Source organism: Rutidosis leptorrhynchoides, chromosome 2 (genome assembly GCF_046630445.1).
Source record: "Rutidosis leptorrhynchoides isolate AG116_Rl617_1_P2 chromosome 2, CSIRO_AGI_Rlap_v1, whole genome shotgun sequence".
Classification (NCBI taxonomy): domain Eukaryota; kingdom Viridiplantae; phylum Streptophyta; class Magnoliopsida; order Asterales; family Asteraceae; genus Rutidosis; species Rutidosis leptorrhynchoides.
The window spans coordinates 156385272-156403280 of record NC_092334.1 but is presented as its reverse complement, the minus strand read 5'-3'; the positions used below and the strand labels follow the sequence as shown (position 1 = coordinate 156403280).

The window sequence follows — 18009 nt, the reverse complement described above, 5'->3', positions numbered from 1 at the left end:
AAGAATTGAAAGATCAAAGATTTTTGATGATGACGAACCCTAGACTGACGCCATCGCCGAAATCAGATCGCTTAGTATGATATTGGCGTTGGAGACTAAAACCATTCGATTAATGTAATAGTCGAGTGCAAGATTTTGATCAGGGAACTTTGGTGGATTGAGATTTGCTTAAACAATCAAATCTTATTTCTCCTAATATTAATTAGGGCTTTGATCAAGGAACTTTGATCAGGGAAAAATTAGGGCTTTTTTCCTTCTACTTGTTTAGTGAATGATTTGAAATGTACGGGACCCCTAATTTTTTATTTAGATGTCGTCCCTTTCTGTGATTAGAAGGCTAATTTAGTCAGATTAGTCTTAGACCTTTTGATTATGAGGTCATAATCATGACATGGAGAATTGTAGAGTTTAGATTAAGGGAATATTTTTGAATGGATGACTATGATTAATGGTTTGAATTTTAGATGATCTATTTTCAGTTTTGTTATTATAATATAAAGAGAAAGAGATTATATTATATTATATTATAAATATAAATATATTAAATAGAGAACATAGTTTTACTATTCACATCATCATTTTGTTGAGAAAGGGTATTTTCGTCAATTTACTTGCCCTGGAACCTTCCCGTCGAATGGTGCTACCTTTCTATTTTCTTTTTTGCTTCATGAAGCTTCTAGCCACTCAAACCCAACAACTGCTGTCTACTTCCAAACCCTGATTTTCACGCCTCAACCCCTTTAATTAATCTACTTCACCAAACCACGCGACCATCTCTTGAATTTTTTCACACGCCTTCTCCACTGTTCCTGATAGAGACGATGAAAGAGGCGTTTTCCCGGCCCATTGAGAAGGCGAAATACGTATTTTTTCCCGGTCGAATCCATTCACTCTTCGTCGACTGTTGTTTTTCAGCTGTAGGTGTGATTCCATCAGCTTTTGCTTGGCACATAAAAGTGTAAATTAGGTATACCTTCTTTGTTATATCTTTATTTTTTATATGTTGTTGTTGCTGTCTTTGAACACCGATAAATCAATTAAAGGGAAATCATTCATCAACTCTTAGTGCATAATATGTGGTGTAAGAATATTATTTTATTTGCTCAATGGTTAAGAGTAGTCAAGTGGTCAGGGAGCATTGGATTACATGGGTGTTGTGACCAGGATATCGGTTAATGTGGCATGAATGATTAAGAATTTTGGTAAGTGTGAAAAGAGTCAGTTAGATGTAGTTGAAATCGATCGTTAGTGGTTAATGTATTTGCAGAAATAGATCATTAGTGTCTTCAATCTAAACAGATATGTGATATTCTTCGTACTTATATGGCGTTTCAGATTGCCACAAAGCGTAGAAGTAGGCCTCCATGTGATATTATTATAAGCAAGTGAGTTGTACTTAATACTTTTCCACAAAAATCTCATAATAACGTCTCTTTGACTGAATGCACGTTGGTTAGTGCATAGCTTTCCTTTTCTATTTTCTTTCTGCTGTTTTTTTTGCAGGCTTCATTATTTTCGAAAATATCATTTGGTTACATAATAATGGAAGCGATTGAAGCAATTTAATCTTTGGTGCAAGTGGATAAATGAGTGACCTAACAAGAAATTCAGAAATACGTCAATGAACTAATGTAAGCATACGTTGTAGCATGTAAATAATCATAAAGAGAAATACTTTGTGGACCCTTAGTTGTTATGTATCTCATTTTTCTATATTATGAGTCAAATATCATTCTATTTTTGCCGGTAGGGCTCCTTTAAAAAGTGGTTGCAAAATGGTTGGGTTGGGTAACAATACATAAATAGGTAATTATTGGTAGCCGTTTGAACGTTTTTTTAACTTGGATGGAGTGCAACAGTTGTTGTATATTTAAGTTTTATTACAAACATCTCAATCTATAAATTTTAAACTATTGTTCCCTTCTTAACGAAAGAATAGATTTTTGTCCAGTCTATCTTTTTTTTTTTTTTTTTTTTCCTAACATTACTTTTGGGCAATATTTGCAGGCACGAGTGTCAATTCAGTTACTTCATTTACGGAGTTTTTAGAAGCATCAGTTCACAAATGAGCGTCTTAGTCATTATGCAAGTTATTTATTCGCCGTGAACCTAAAGGTACGCCACTACAATTACACTCGCTTATTACTTTAGTGTCTGTTGTGTGGTTTGGGCATTATGTTTACTGTGACTGTTATGTACTTCAATATTGTAACGTTCACAAATTCTTAGTGGCTATGAATGTGACGCTTAAATAACCTCAGCTGAGAATGATTGACACCAGATTTTATAAGTAGGCAGAAAGATAGGCCATGTGATTATGTCCACAAAATCCCAGTGTACATCCCTAGATTCTATAACATATATGAGTAAATTATGCAAAAAAAGCTCAAAACAACCTGGACTGAATAAGGCAGAATAGGGAAGAGGTGGCATTGTAGGATGTTTTTGTAGAATAATCAGCTGATTAAAACGCAAAGTTAGTACAACATAATCTAAGTCTTTGAATATTTACTATTTAGAAGGTTGTGCGCATTATGAATAAACTTTGGGTAACTTTCAACCCATTTAAACTTTCAACCTTTGAGCTAAAAATATTATATTGAACAGCTAGCGTTATAAAACAATCCATCTAAAAGTATATTACTTAACTTTATAAGTTCTTGAGTGAAGGAAAAGATACACACCTTAGGCAAATGATGTCAAGTGTAGATGAGGAAAACAAAATTCTCAGTAAATAAAGAGGCTTGCTTCTATTTGGTGTCAAGTGTAGATTATGAAAACAAAACTCTCTTTTTTGCACTTACAGCAATACACACATTTATTTAGCTGCAACCAATTTCTTGATTTGCAAATCATCCATGCAACTCATTATGTGATTTTCACTGAATTATATGTGTTCATTTTCAAACATGTGTTGCTGACTGTGCAGGTCAAAATCGGGTGAAATCATATTCTAAAGAACAATCATATTCTAAAGAACGTTACCTTAAATGGGTGAAATCATATTCTAAAGAACGATCCTTCCCGCCGCAGCGCGCGGGTCACCACCATACTTGTTTTACTAATTTTCATTAAACATATGCCCGTGCACTTCATATTCCTTGTACTACTACTACCTGTATCCGTTGCAGACACAAACACAAAGAAGAAATACATACAATTTCAAGTGAAATCAACACGAAGACTGTCAAATACCAACCACCATAGACATCCTCCCTTCTCCCAGATATGTCAAATTTAAGCGTATCTTCATTCTAATTTCGATTTGATTTTGTTTTATTCGAATTTAGGGTTTTGATTGAAGTTGCTGTTTATCAATTGTCATGTCACTTTGCATGTCCTGTTTAAATCGCATTTATCATCATATTTTTAACATATCTTACTTGCTCTCATAACATTAGCCCTAAAATTTCTGTTTACACTACAAATATATTAAAAAAAAAAAAACCTAAAATTTTTGTTTACTTTTAAATTTTCTGGAAAACATTTGAATTCTGCCTTCTGAAATTTTATTAGTTTTCGAAAGACACAAAACACTTCTGATTCTGAAAAACGAAAAAAAAAAAAATGGAAAATGAGAGAAACTTATCAATAACTAAAGGCTCACTTTTGAAATCAGTTATTGGTGATATTAGTTGATAGAATAGAGGAAGAGAGATATTGAACTTGTATGTTCTGGTACATTTGATATCACTACATAAGCTTCCATTATATACGAAGAACAATTACATAATATATCCCTATACTATAACTAGAGTATAATCTTATACAATTATAGTTGTCTAATATTCCCCCGCAAGCTAAGGACGGGTAACAACCTGTAGCTTGGATCGTAACTGGAGAAATCTTGGTGAGGACAATGGCTTGGTGAAGATATCAGCAATCTGATCATCAGTAGTTATAAACTGAACTGAAAGTTTTTGTTGAGCAACTCTTTCTCGAACAAAGTGAAAATCAACTTCTACATGTTTTGTACGTGCATGAAAGACTGGGTTAGCTGAGAGATACGTAGCGCCAAGGTTATCACACCATAAGGTAGGAACCGATTTAACAGGAACACGAAGTTCACGTAATAGATCTTGAAGCCATGTTAGTTGATAGAATAGAGCAATACATCCATGCAAGACTTATCAGATAATCACATCGTTGAGATTATTGTTAGACTTCCTGTCAAAACAATTGTCCACTGCAAATGCATTTGCCGTGATTGGCTGAATCTTATCACCGACTCACGTTTTATCAATCTTCAACTCGCTAAATCAGATGAAAGTTTCATGCTTTTTGATGGGTATACTATGGACCCTACAGTTAACCCAAAATCTTTGAGGTTGGTAGAGATTCAAGATGAAAATGGGCGCAATCATTACGCCACGACCCAATCACAATTCTTGATCTCAACCTTGCTCCCGTTTTTCGAAACGCTGAACTGTTTGCAGAGGGATCAGTTAATGGTTTGATATGTTTATCTGGTAATGACTACATAAGAGATAAGATTTACATATGTAATCCAATCACTCGAGAATATATGATCCTTCCTAATCAGATACAAAGTACAGAAGGTAATATCGTGAATTCTTATGGTTTTGGAGTCGGTTCGTTGACTGAGGAATACAAAGTTATAAGGGTTTTTCAAGATATTGGATTGTCTAAACGTGTGCTGCATGCCGAGATTTACACCATTGGCACTAGAAAATGGAGAAATCTCTCTCTTGGTCACCTTACTTATTCTCTTGATGGGCTTAACGGAACATTCTTGAATAACCATGTTCATTGGAATATTCGTCACTATGAAGATACTAGTGAAAATATTTGTTCATTTAATATTGATAACGAGACATTTCAGTTATTTCCCTCTCCTCCAGTAAGTTTAGATGAAAATACATACACTAATCGGATACTGGGAGTTGTAAAGGGTTGTTTATGTTATTCTTATTATACTCGTACAACCTGTGAAATTACAATCTGGGTGATGAAGGAATACGGTATTGAAAACTCATGGCAAAAGGAAGTGTTGATCAATCAAAATATTAGCCCGATTGTACGTGGATCAAATGACATTCTCTGTTCACCAATGGGCAGTTTGAAGGATGGAAGTATTTTGATGATGTATGGTGAAGGGAAACTGTTGGTATATCGTCCTGATACACGTACATTTGAGGAGACACAGTTTTCGTATGTGGATGCAATCAGTTACCATCCAAGCTTTGTTAAACTCCAAAACTTTGAGTCGGAGTGTGTTCACAAGTTCCTAAGGTAAGAGTATTTTCTCTTTATGTAGTGAAGTTTATTCCTTGTGGTTTTATGAGTGGCATCGACTGTTGAACCAATTTATGACTGTGGCATAGATAGTACCATTTTTAATGTTTCTCTAGCTTGAATATGCTTTTAACAATGTTGAGGAATGTAACATGTCTTTTTTGTTTCTTGAATAGATGATGATGATGATGCTGGTGTTATTTTGAATCCTATTGGAAAAATGGAAGATATTGTGGAGTCATTTTGTGGGCATCACTTAAAGTGTACATGCAAAGTTATGTTCATTTCTTATTTTACTTTCATACCATTCTATATCTAAAACTAAGCTTTTGTGGTGGTGGTGATGTCTGTTTTCTTCTTAGTAGTTTATTAAATAATCGACAACAATCGTCGATTTATTGGCGACTTGACTGACTCTTAGAGCCTGGATTAAATTTCAGGCACGATTTAAAACCCATGTAAATTTGATTCTACCATTTTCATGGCGTCTATTATTACTTTTATTTTGTATTTTTATTTTATTTTTTCAAAAAAAAAAAATTTTTCTTACTTAAAGGTCGGAGGTCCTCTCGGAAGCAATCTTTTTATCCGTCGAATAAAGAGAAGGATGACTTTCTCTACTTATGAGACTGTTTTTCACTGTGGGTGGAGAAATGACTTGTCTTTATTCTCGGATAGAGGACATCTCACCTCTTCCATACACCACTCATGTGGTATTGGGTTTTGTTGTTGTTGTTGTTGTTGTTTAGTTTATTAAATAGGTTTCCTTTTTGTTATGTATGTAGTACTCATGAAATTATGTTTGCTCAGTATGAGTATTATTTTATTTAGTTTGCTTTGGAAAAGTAGGTCTTACCGTACAAGTGTATTAGAGAGGCCAAGAGTTGAATTAAACATCCATCCATGGCGGAAAAAGTCACGTTTTGATAGTTTGGAAATGTATAAAAAAATTGCTGAAGATTACTTGGAACTTTAGGAAGAGTTTAGGAATGTTGGAAATTTAGTGTAATTGAGGGATTTAATTTACACTTGTAAATGGGTTAGGAGGTACGGAGTGTATACCCATTAAGTGATAGATTATCCGGACCCGAAAGTGGTTTTCCATTATCACAAATTTGAGTGATTACGGAAGTATTATTTCTGCACTAGGTGAAACATCTCCATCGTAGAAATAAAACAAACAACTTTATGAAAAGGATTTAATCGATTTTCTTGATTTGGTTGTTGGAAATAAAACAAACAACTTTATGAAAAGGATTTGTTTTAGATTTGAAAAGGAAATTGAATTTTATGAAAATGATTTAATCGATTTCCTTGATTTGGTTGTTGGAAATAAAACAAACAACTTTATGAAAAAGATTTATTTTAGATTTGAAAAGGAAATTAGATAGTGAAACATCTCCATCGTGGAATAATACTTGTTTTTGGGTGCCTATAAATAAGGACTATCATTCATGAGAAAAAATAGATACAAAAACACCTTAATACTCTTATGCAAAAGAGTTCTTGTTTACTGCCAATAACAAGAACTAATCTCTGTCTTATCCCAAAGTGATATTCGTGTAACCCAGGCAATAAGGGTCGAATAATTACTTTCGGAAAGTGATACCACGATTCAGTGATTTATCCGGCTATCGATTATTTTACCCTACACGAAATTTCAATAAAACCTCCAACAATCGAAAGTAATTATTTGTTATAATCGATGGCGGCTACGATGAAACACATGACGGCGAATTTCTCTAAACTTGATAAGTTTGAGGGAATTGATTTTAGGAGATGGCAAAAGAAGATGCACTTCTTTCTAAGCAGCATGAGTGTGGTGTACGTACTCAGCACACCAATTCCTGAAGATCATGGTGATGATGCCACTGTTGAACAAATTCGGAAAAGGTTCAAGTGGGAGAACGATGACTACATCGCTAGAGGTTTAATCCTCAATGGTATGGCTGATTCCCTTTTTGATATTTACCTAAATGTTGAATCTGCTAAAGAACTATGGGACTGTTTAGAAACCAAGTATATGTCTGAGGATGCTTCTAGTAAAAAGTTCCTTGTGAGTAAATAATTACAAGATGGTCGATTCTAGACCGGTCTTGGAACAATACAATGAGCTCATTCGTATACTTGGTCAATTCACACAACATAAGATGAACATGAATGAGTCTATTCAAGTCTCAAGCATAATTGATAAACTACCTCCATCTTGGAAAGAATTTAAACATTCTTTGAAACATAAGAAGGAGGAGTTAACTCTTGTTGAGTTGGGTAGTCATCTGCGTATTGAGGAATTCCTCAGGTTGCAGGATAATGACAAGCCAAAGAGCAACGAAGTTGCTGGTACGTCTATTGTCAATATGGTGGAACATAAAAAGTTCACTAGTAATAATGACAAAAAGGGAAAACGTAAACATCAAGGTAATAACAAAGTTGATCCTAATAAGAAGTCTAAATTGACTTGTTGGAAGTGTGGTAAATCTGGACACTTGAAGAGGGATTGCAAGGTTATTTTTGGCACTAACAATGCTAAGGGATCTAGCACAAATGGTTCGGGCAATGGTTCGAACAACCAAGTCCCGAAAGGTCAGAATATATTTAATAATTCAATTAAGAATTATTATGTTTCGTATATATCTGAGATTTGTTTTGTGCAGGATGATGATGTTGCGTGGTGGGTTGACTCTGGAGCTACTATTCATGTATTTAAGGATAGATGTTGGTTCAAGACTTACGAGTCGGTGACTGATGGATCAATTCTTCATATGGGAAATGAGTCAACAGCCTCTATTCATGGACGTGGTCGTGTGGATTTAAGTTTTAGTTCTGGAAAGATTGTTTCTTTGTTTAATGTTTTACATGTACCACAAATTAGGAAAAATTTGGTTTCAAGTAGTATGTTGAATAATTGTGGTTACAAGCAAGTTATTGAATCTCACAAGTTTGTTCTATCTAAAAATGGTTTATTTGTTGGATTTGGTTATTTGAGTAATGGAATGTTTAGACTAAACATTGAACATGTAAGTGTTGATATTGCTTGTATGTCTACTACTAGCATAAATAATTCTATTCTTTGGCATGCTAGACTAGGACATGTACACTTTAAAAGAATGCAAGATATGTCTAAAGATGGATTAATACCGGCCTTTGATATGAACAATGAAAAGTGTAAAACGTGTATGTTGACAAAGATCACTAAGAAACCTTTTCAAAATATACATCGTGATACTGAGATTTTGGAATTAATACATAGTGATTTATGTAATTTGCATGCAACTCCTACTTTAGGGAACAAGAAATATTTTGTGACTTTTATTGATGATGCTTCTAGGTTTTGCTATGTTTATTTGTTACATACTAAGAATGAAGCATTAGATAAATTTAAAATATTTAAAACTGAAGTAGAATTACAACAAAAGGCATTGATTAAAAGACTTAGAACGGATAGGGGAGGTGAATACATTGACCAATTGTATTTCCAATCCGTTGGTATTATCCATGAGACCACAGCTCCTTATACTCTGCAACAAAATGGTATATCTGAGAGGAAAAATAGGGTCCTTAAAGAGACGGTTAATTCCATGTTATCCTATTCGGGTTTAAGTAAGGGATTTTGGGGAGAAGCTATATTAACAGCTTGTTATTTGCTTAATAGAGTTCCTAACAAAAGGAACAAGATTACACCTTATGAACTTTGAAATAAAAGAAAACCTAACTTGAACTATCTTCGGGTATGGGGTTGTAGGGCTGTTGTAAGACTGCCTGATCCCAATAAGAAAAGTTTGGGTGAAAGAGGTATAGATTGCATATTTATTGGATATGTTGAACATTCCAAGGCGTATAGGTTCTATGTTATAGAGCCTAATGAGTTTGTCTCAATTAATTCTATGATTGAATCAAGGGATGCAATCTTTGATGAAAATCGATTTTCATCTATACCTAGACCAAAGGATATGATTCCAAGTAACAATGGAATCAATAAGGATTGTAATGATGAAGTCTCTGAAAAGGCTGTTGATCAGTCACTTGAGATTCGAAAAAGCAAAAGAAAAGGGAAACCTAAATCATTTGGACCTGATTTTCAGTTATACTTAATTGAAGGTTCTAGGGATGATGTTTCTACCCAATATTCGTATTGTTTCAATGTTGATGATGATCCTAAAACATATGATAAAGCAATGAGGTCTCAGGATGTTGCATTCTGGAAAGAGGCAATTAATGATGAGATGGATTCTATCATGGGCAATAACACTTGGGTGTTAGCTGATCTACCTCCTGGTTGTAAACCTTTGGGTTGCAAATGGATCTTCAAAAAGAAGATGAAGGTAGATGGAACTATTGAAAAGTTCAAGGCAAGGTTAGTCATTCAAGGCTTTAGACAAAAGTCTGGAATTGACTATTTTAATACTTATGCTCCCGTGGCACGTATCACTACCATTAGACTGTTGATTGCTTTGGCTACAATTCACAATCTGGTTATTCACCAGATGGATGTGAAGACAGCATTCTTGAATGGTGAATTGGATGAGGAGGTTTATATGAACCAACCTCATGGATTTGTCATGCCAGGTAATGAAGGCAAGGTGTGCAAACTTGTGAAGTCCTTATATGGTTTGAAACAAGCACCTAAGCAATGGCATCAGAAATTTGATGAAGTGGTTTTATTTAGTGATTTTAAATTAAACCAAGCAGATAAATGTGTATATAGCAAATTTGATGATTCTGGTAAAGGAGTTATAATTTGTCTATATGTTGATGACATGTTAATCTTTGGGACTGACCAAAGTCAGGTTGATTTAACAAAAGAATTTTTGTCATCAAAATTCTCCATGAAAGATATGGGGGAGGCTGACGTTATCCTTGGCATTAGGATCAAACGTGAAAGCAAAGGAATTTCGATTTGTCAATCTCATTATGTTGAGAAGGTGTTGAAAAAGTTCAATTGCTTTGAATGTACTCCTGTGAGTACCCCTGTTGATCTAAGTGAGAAGCTTATGCCTAATCAAGGTGAAGCTGTATCACAACTTGAGTATTCTCAGGTGATTGGCTGTTTGATGTACGCCATGACTTGTACAAGGCCGGATATTGCTTTTGCTGTGGGAAAACTGAGTAGATATACTAGTAATCCTAGTACTCATCACTGGCAAGCAATTAGGCGGGTACTGAAGTACTTGAAGAAAACTATGGACTATAGTTTATCTTATAATGGGTTTCCTTCGGTAATAGAAGGATATTCTGATGCGAGTTGGATAACCAATATTGAAGATCATTCTTCAACGAGTGGTTGGGTGTTCTTGCTTGGGGGAGGTGATATTTCATGGGCTTCTAAGAAGCAGACATGTATTACCAACTCAACGATGGAATCTGAGTTTGTTGCTTTAGCTGCTGCTGGTAAAGAAGCAGAATGGCTTAGAAACTTGATCCATGAGATACCATTATGGCCTAAACCTATAGCACCCATGTCTATCCATTGTGATAGTGCTGCGACATTGGCAAATGCTTATAGCCAGATGTACAATGAAAAGTCTAGACACTTAGGTGTCAGACATAGCATGATTCGTGAACTCATCATGAATGGGGTGATTTCTATAGTGATCACTTGACGAAGGGATTGGCAAGAGACTTGGTTGACAAGTCTGCTGTGGGGATGGGTTTAAAGTCCACATAAATGTCTAATTATAAGATACCCAATTCCCTTCCAATGAAAATTAGAAGTTGAATTCAATGCGGAAGGCTTATACTTAGAAATTTGGAGTACATAAATTTTATATCATCCCAAGGTAAGGTATGTACTCGGACCTGCTGAAGGTGAGGTTGAAGTCTAGCTTCTTAACAGTTCATTTGAAAAAGTACAAGAGCAGGTGCATGACTGAAGTGAACTACCTATGTGAATGTGAAGTTTTGCCGCTTCAACAAAGCTTGAACTTTTAGCTTTGGATACATTCATGAAAGGATATGGACACATGGCTTGTAAAGTGTCAGGATAGCTTTAGAGTATTTGAAAACTTATGTGTATATTATTTTCAGTTATTCAAATGGGTTGAAGGGTTCAATTCTTAGAACACTCTGATTCTCGAATATTTGGAATGTGTAATGTACTAAGGTGAAAATTCAATCTTCAAGATATTTTCATTTATGCATGAGTTTTTGTTTTAATTTGTTTAATTCTCATGAAACGAATTGCACTAAATTAGGGAGGATTGTTGGAAATTTAGTGTAATTGAGGGATTTAATCTACACTTGTAAATGGATTAGGAGGTACGGAGTGTACACCCATTAAGTGATAGACTACCCGGACCCGAAAGTGGTTTTCCATTATCACAAATTTGAGTGATTACGGAAGTATTATTCTGTGATGACCGGGAAATTTCTGACCAAATTTAAACTTAATCTTTAACGTTTCCGACACGATAAGCAAAGTCTATGAAGTAGAATCTCAAAATTTTGAATTATTCAATTACCCTTCGATTGTTCTCAACGATTTGCGAACAATTATATGTAAATAGGTACATATACTATAACTTGAAAACATAACAAAATGTTAAGTAAATGATACTGTGCATTAAACTTATTGGTTTGATTATCTGATTGATATATTCAACTACGGAATTAAAAGATTATGCTAAACGATTGAATTAAAAGATATTTAATGAGTCCCTTAAGGATTATGATATTATTTCGGGTCTCTGTTGTGAGGTCCACGTTGATTTGGGAAATCATTCATTCTTAACGGTATTCGGAATAAATGGTAAAGTGTTTGTTTAAATAACGTAATTTGGACACATACAATAATAAGGAATATTAACTGTTGGAATTAGATATATGAATAACTTGTGATATGTATTTTAAAACGTGTTTATTAATATTGAAAATATATATTTAACAATACGATAAAATATAATATTAACTTGGTCATAAAAACGAATTGTTATTATATATATATATATTAACAAATAGCGAGACGATGATTTATAGAAGTAAATGACCAAAATACTCGAAAGTTTAAGATATACTTTGTGTGGTATAGTTTAGGGATAATTTAAGGCTATATTTTGACAAAGGTACGTGACACGAAACGTAAAATGCAAGTTTTCTCAGCGTACGAAAGGACATTTGAAAAATCGGAACCGGGACATAAGTCGAGTGATGACGTACGACTTATCAGAACAAAAATTACAAGTCAACTATGCATGTGAATATAATATAAGATATAATTAATTATATAAATTAAATATATTATATATATAATATAAAATTATGTCGACAAACAAGAAGTTAAAAATTTGTGAGCTGTCCCAGGATGCCATGCGATCGCATGGCCTTGAAGCACAAATCCCATGCGATCGCATGGGGTACTTTTTCAGAAAAGGTTCTATAAATTGCTCGACTTTAGGCTCAGTTTTTTCTCTAATCATATATTACTCCGTATTTATTATTATTATTATTATTATTATTATTATTATTATTATTATTATTATTATTATTATTATTATTATTATTATTATTTTTAGTAATATTATACATAAAATATTACGACGAGGTTATCAGCGTGTCACTTTCAAAATGGTTTTCGAGAGGGATAGAGCTAAGGAAATTATGGGTTATTGCCAAGGAGGTTATGGGTAATGTTCGGGGGTATATTTGTGAATCAAACATAGTGTTTATTATTTCCGTTGCGTCTACGTACTTTCCTATAATATTGAATCTCAATATTGATACGTAAGCACTCATATTTTATCTTTTATATATTAATTGTGTATCAATGTCTAGTGCTCGAGTATATATATTTATACATGCTTGTATGCTAAATTTCGTCGTTAAACAGTCTATGATGAATCACGAATTAAATACATATATTATTGGTAAATGTATATGATATGCATGTTTTTGGAAAGCTGGCGAAAAATCAATAACTTTTCATTTAGATATCGAATAGTTTCGATGAACGGATTAAAAGATATGATCAACTGAATTATGATTGACGTTAATTGAAATTGCTTTTGAATATGCAATTAAGATTTAAACAACTTGTTTACGAGACTGATAAAGTGAACTTTTAAATATTACCAACCGAGTAAATGAATCCTTATATAAGGCACGTCTCGTTTTGTTGAACTATTGTCAAAATTGACTTTTTGAAACGACTTTGGATAACTATTATATGTCGATCTCGAGCATTAGGATTGTGATACACTATGACCTGACCTAGCTTAATAGACATTTATTGACCAACATATGTTCTCTAGGTTGAGATCTATGATTAATTGGTAATACGAGTTTCGGTCACATTTTGGTGAACAACTTTATATGCTGCTAAGGTGAGTTTCATTGCTCCCTTTTTAATTGCTTTTGCAATCTATATTTTTGGGCTGAGAATACATGCAATTTATTTTAAACGCAATGGATACAAGTACATACTAAATTCTACACTGAGTTTGAACCGAAAATCCCTTAGCTTTGGTAACTAGTAGCTGCCAGTACATAGGATATGGACTGGTGGGCGCGAATAACAGTATATGGATCCATAGGGCTTGACATCCCCGTCCGAGCTAGAGCGCTAGCCTTTTAACAGACGTGTGTTATTTGAGTTTAGGACACGTTAGTTTGCGTGTATTAAAACGAGTGGGGTATTTATCATTATAACGTTAAAGCTTAGTTACCAGGGTGCTCTGTTACGTAGAATCTATTGACAAACTTTTGATAAACGTTTCTGGATGAAACAACTGAAATCTTGTGATCCACTTTTATATACAGATTATGCGAAACACTAAAACTATGAACTCACCAACCTTTGTGTTGACACTTGTTAGCATGTTTATTCTCAGGTTTCCTAGAAGTCTTCCGCTGTTTGCTTATATGTTAGACAAGCTATGTGCATGGAGTCGTACATGGCATATTTTTCAAGGAAACGTTGCATTCACCAAATCATCACCATGTATCTTATTTTGACTGCATTGTCAACGAAAGTACTATTGCAAACTATTATTTACGGTGATTGTCTATATGTAGAAATCATCAGATGTCGAAAACCTTTGATTTAAATATTCATTTATGGTGTGCCTTTTCAAAAGAATGCAATGTTTACAAAACGTATCATATAGAAGTCAAATACCTCGCAATGAAATCGATGAATGACGTGTTCGTCCATATGAATTTGGAGCGATCGTCACATATTCCTGCACTATGTGAAACATCTCCATCGTGGAAATAAAACAAACAACTTTATGAAAAGGATTTAATCGATTTTCTTGATTTGGTTGTTGGAAATAAAACAAACAACTTTATGAAAAGGATTTAATCGATTTCCTTGATTTGGTTGTTGAAAATAAAACAAACAAATTATGAAAAGGATTTGTTTTAGATTTGAAAAGGAAATTGAATATTATGAAAATGATTTAATCGATTTTCTTGATTTGGTTGTTGGAAATAAAACAAACAACTTTATGAAAAAGATTTGTTTTAGATTTAAAAAGGAAATTAGTTAGTGAAACATCTCCATCGTGGAATAATACTTGTTTTTGGGTGCCTATAAATAAGGACTATCATTCATGAGAAAAAATAGATACAAAAACACCTTAATACTCTTATGCAAAAGAGTTCTTGTTTACTGCCAATAACAAGAACTAATCTCTGTCTTATCTCAAAGTGATATTCGTGTAACCCAGGCAATAAGGGTCGAATAATTACTTTCGGAAAGTGATACCACGATTCAGTGATTTATCCGGCTATCGATTATTTTACCCTACACGAAATTTCAATAAAACCTCCAACAAGGAAAAAGTTACATATCGTGTTCTCCGATATAAATTGTAAGATTTTACCGAATTTAATTAATTTAATGTCTGATTGGGACTGATGTGGTTTTAAACAAGGACTAATAAAAACAACAAATCATGTGAATGCAGTTTATAGGTTTGGTTAGTTTGTAATCTTTGAGACTGGATTCGTTCTAAATTGTAACGATGAAGTATTCTTAAGATACCTACATATTCCAAGAGAGCGCAGTATAACATTAACAGCATATGATAGATGTACGCCGTATAAAAAGTGCATATGAGTACAACAAGTTTTATGTTATGTAACACTTCGCGTATTGATGTTGTTGACTAGCATAATAATACTATGCAATAAAAACGTATTTTGGCGCGCAAACGTAAGACAAAATAAGATATGTAGGCTAAAAAATCAGTGGCGGAACTTGAACCCGACCTGAGATGGGGTGAAACTAGTGAAAGGGGGTAAACACCTTATTTTTTAGTAATTTTATTTTTTTAGTATATAAACTTTTTTTAAACAAGTTGAAACGTTTCAAGGGAATGTATAGTAGTTTATTATAAAAGAATACAAAATGGTAAGGACGTTTCAAGGGAATATATTGCCAGATCCTACCTCAGGATCTTTGCCAAGTTTATTACAAATATGGGTTTACACACTTGGGACGGGCCAATGGCGAAACCTTGGTCAATGCCCTTATTGGCGTAATTGATATGGTGGAACTTATTTGAACGGTGACGCTTATTGGACAGTTATTGACTATATTTTTCCGGATAAGGTTCGTGATTTTGAGTTTGATAATGAGACATTTACATCTCCTCCCATTGAAACTAAAGAAGGAAGTCGAAAATATACACACTTTTGATTTTGATCGCTACTTTAGCGGAATGGTTTATAATCCTAGCTTTCCTAGACTTAAAAATTTCGAATCGGAAACATAACTTGTGGTCTTGGTTTAATTGGGCTGCAGTGTATAAATACACCAACTTAACAAATGGCTATGAATGTTTATATCTTTTTGTCTTTCAAATTCACCTTTTGATCATCCAGGTATATGGGGAAAAATATAATCCAACTTTTTTTTTTTTTTTTTTTTTTTTTTTCATTATTGATATTAATATTAATTTACATAACTACCTCGCATAACCGTCTACACATGTGGTATGATTATATGTATGTCATTCATAATGAATGATACATGAAAACCTTATTTCATTGTGTTTCCAACCTCATTTGAATACGTAACTTTCACCCCTTTTTTTCTGAAATTCTTGCTAGTGAGTTTATACAAAATACTAATACTGATATCTAAACTAGTTTTTTTGGCCCGCGCTTTCGCTGCGGGTTGGTTTCGAAGAAAAAAAAAAGTACTGTAGCTATAGTAGCGGGTATTCGGGTCGGGTTGGTGGAGCGGGTCAGGGGATCCGGATGATATTGGGTTAGTGGTTTGGGGAATCATGTTTTGAAAAAAAATAAAAATAAAAATAAGTGTAACATCCCGCATTTTTCCGTTAAATTATTTTAACGCCCGTCTTTTTCTTTTTAAATAATACCCTTCATATCTAGATTCGTATCCTTTGTTAAGTAACATTTTAAATATTCTCGTTATCGGAATTTAATATCTCCCGTACTCCCGTGAAATTTAAAATAATTCGTTCGGGTAATTCCCGCACCCGATTCATAGTTGAGGGACCAAACTTGCCAAGGGTTCAAACCTTTGACTAGGTCAAAGGGTCAAACCCTTTCCACCCTTTCATTATCACCTCCTCCATTTTTATTACTTCCTCCATTTTCTCTCTAACTCCAAACACAAAGATTCATCATCCATTTATGATCTAGCGGGTATTTTGCAAAACAAATTACTTATTTGAGCTCCTTACAACTTCCTCTTCGTTTTGGTACCAACTTCATCTCATTTGGGTAACATTTCTAAAACACTAGATTTCTTTAAATTCGTGTTCTTGACTTATAAAGTTGTTAATTAGCGTCTATGGCTCATTGTGATGTCGTGTATGTAATTTGTATGCTCGATTCGTTGTTTTTGGTGTAACTAGTTCAATATGAAAATTACTTGCTAAATCCTTGATTTTGGATGATCAAATGTTGTTAGATTATTAAAGTGCATGTTTTAAAAGTGTTACTAGTATCTTTAGCTTCGTTTTGATGTATAGGTTGATTAAGGAAACTCCAAGAACACGATTAATGATTTTGTGAACTTGGATTAGGGTTTGATGAGCTTTACATGAACTTTTGATGCGTCAAATGTTATGAGATATTGTTGTTAAGTGTTTTGTTGCAATGTGTGTTTGATTACCTTCGAAACGGCATAACATACATGTAAATTGGTTGCCCGAATCATAAAATGCGTTTTTGGAACTTGAACTTTGATTATGAATGTTTAATTGTGGTTTTTGGTTGTTATAAGTGGAAGTTTGATTGATGATATGTGTTTAGTTGCATTCCTCGTCAAAATACCTTTCCAACGATGTATGATAGGCGTTATAAGTGTTTGCGGGTCAAGAGTTGTGTTAGAATTGGTTTTGGCTCGTGCATAGTTTGAAAGACAGAAAAATAGCTGAACTACAGGTCGCGCGGCGCGCACCCTACCCCGCGCGGCGCGCCAAATGGCCTGGACAGATTCTGACCTCCATGTCCCTTTTAACGTGAAATGTTTGACTAGCTACCGACCTCCGATTCACATGAAACTTGTTTTAATACACTTGTATATGAATAATTAGCATAGAAAAATAGTCCGGGACCCGACCCGAACATGTTGACTTTTTCGTTGACTTTGACCCGACCAAGTTTGACTTTTTGTCAAACTTAACCAATTAATTATGCAATCTTTCTAACATGATTCTATACTTGTATCTTGCATGAAACTTGACAATTTTCTTCACATGCTACATAATCGAGTCGTGTCGAGCCATAGGACTAATTGAGCAACTTTGACCCTTCGTGACTATCGTTATTGATACAACC

At 34.0% G+C, this 18009-nt stretch overlaps 2 protein-coding genes and 1 long non-coding RNA gene across 6 annotated transcripts; all 3 read left to right on the top strand.

Annotated features, from left to right (window-relative positions):
- The first annotated feature begins 769 nt into the window (after positions 1-769).
- Positions 770-3629, top strand: LOC139891527 (uncharacterized). 4 transcript variants are annotated; one of them, XR_011773694.1, is made up of 5 exons: positions 770-967; positions 1336-1385; positions 1504-1631; positions 2008-2115; positions 2930-3629. It is a non-coding gene; the product is annotated as an uncharacterized lncRNA (long non-coding RNA). The 4 variants fall into 4 exon arrangements; XR_011773691.1 differs by having other exon boundaries at positions 1336-1631; XR_011773692.1 differs by having other exon boundaries at positions 1268-1631.
- Positions 3630-4118: 489 nt separating this feature from the next.
- LOC139888379 (putative F-box protein At3g52320) lies at positions 4119-4457 on the top strand. Its single transcript, XM_071871386.1, has one exon. It carries the CDS (start codon positions 4119-4121, stop codon positions 4455-4457), a length of 339 nt encoding a protein of 112 aa, XP_071727487.1.
- A 68-nt stretch (positions 4458-4525) lies between these two features.
- LOC139888378 (F-box/kelch-repeat protein At3g06240-like) lies at positions 4526-6071 on the top strand. The gene is made up of 3 exons (XM_071871385.1): positions 4526-5189; positions 5433-5519; positions 6067-6071. Exons 1-3 carry the CDS (start codon positions 4526-4528, stop codon positions 6069-6071), a joined length of 756 nt encoding a protein of 251 aa, XP_071727486.1.
- The last annotated feature ends 11938 nt before the right edge of the window (positions 6072-18009 follow it).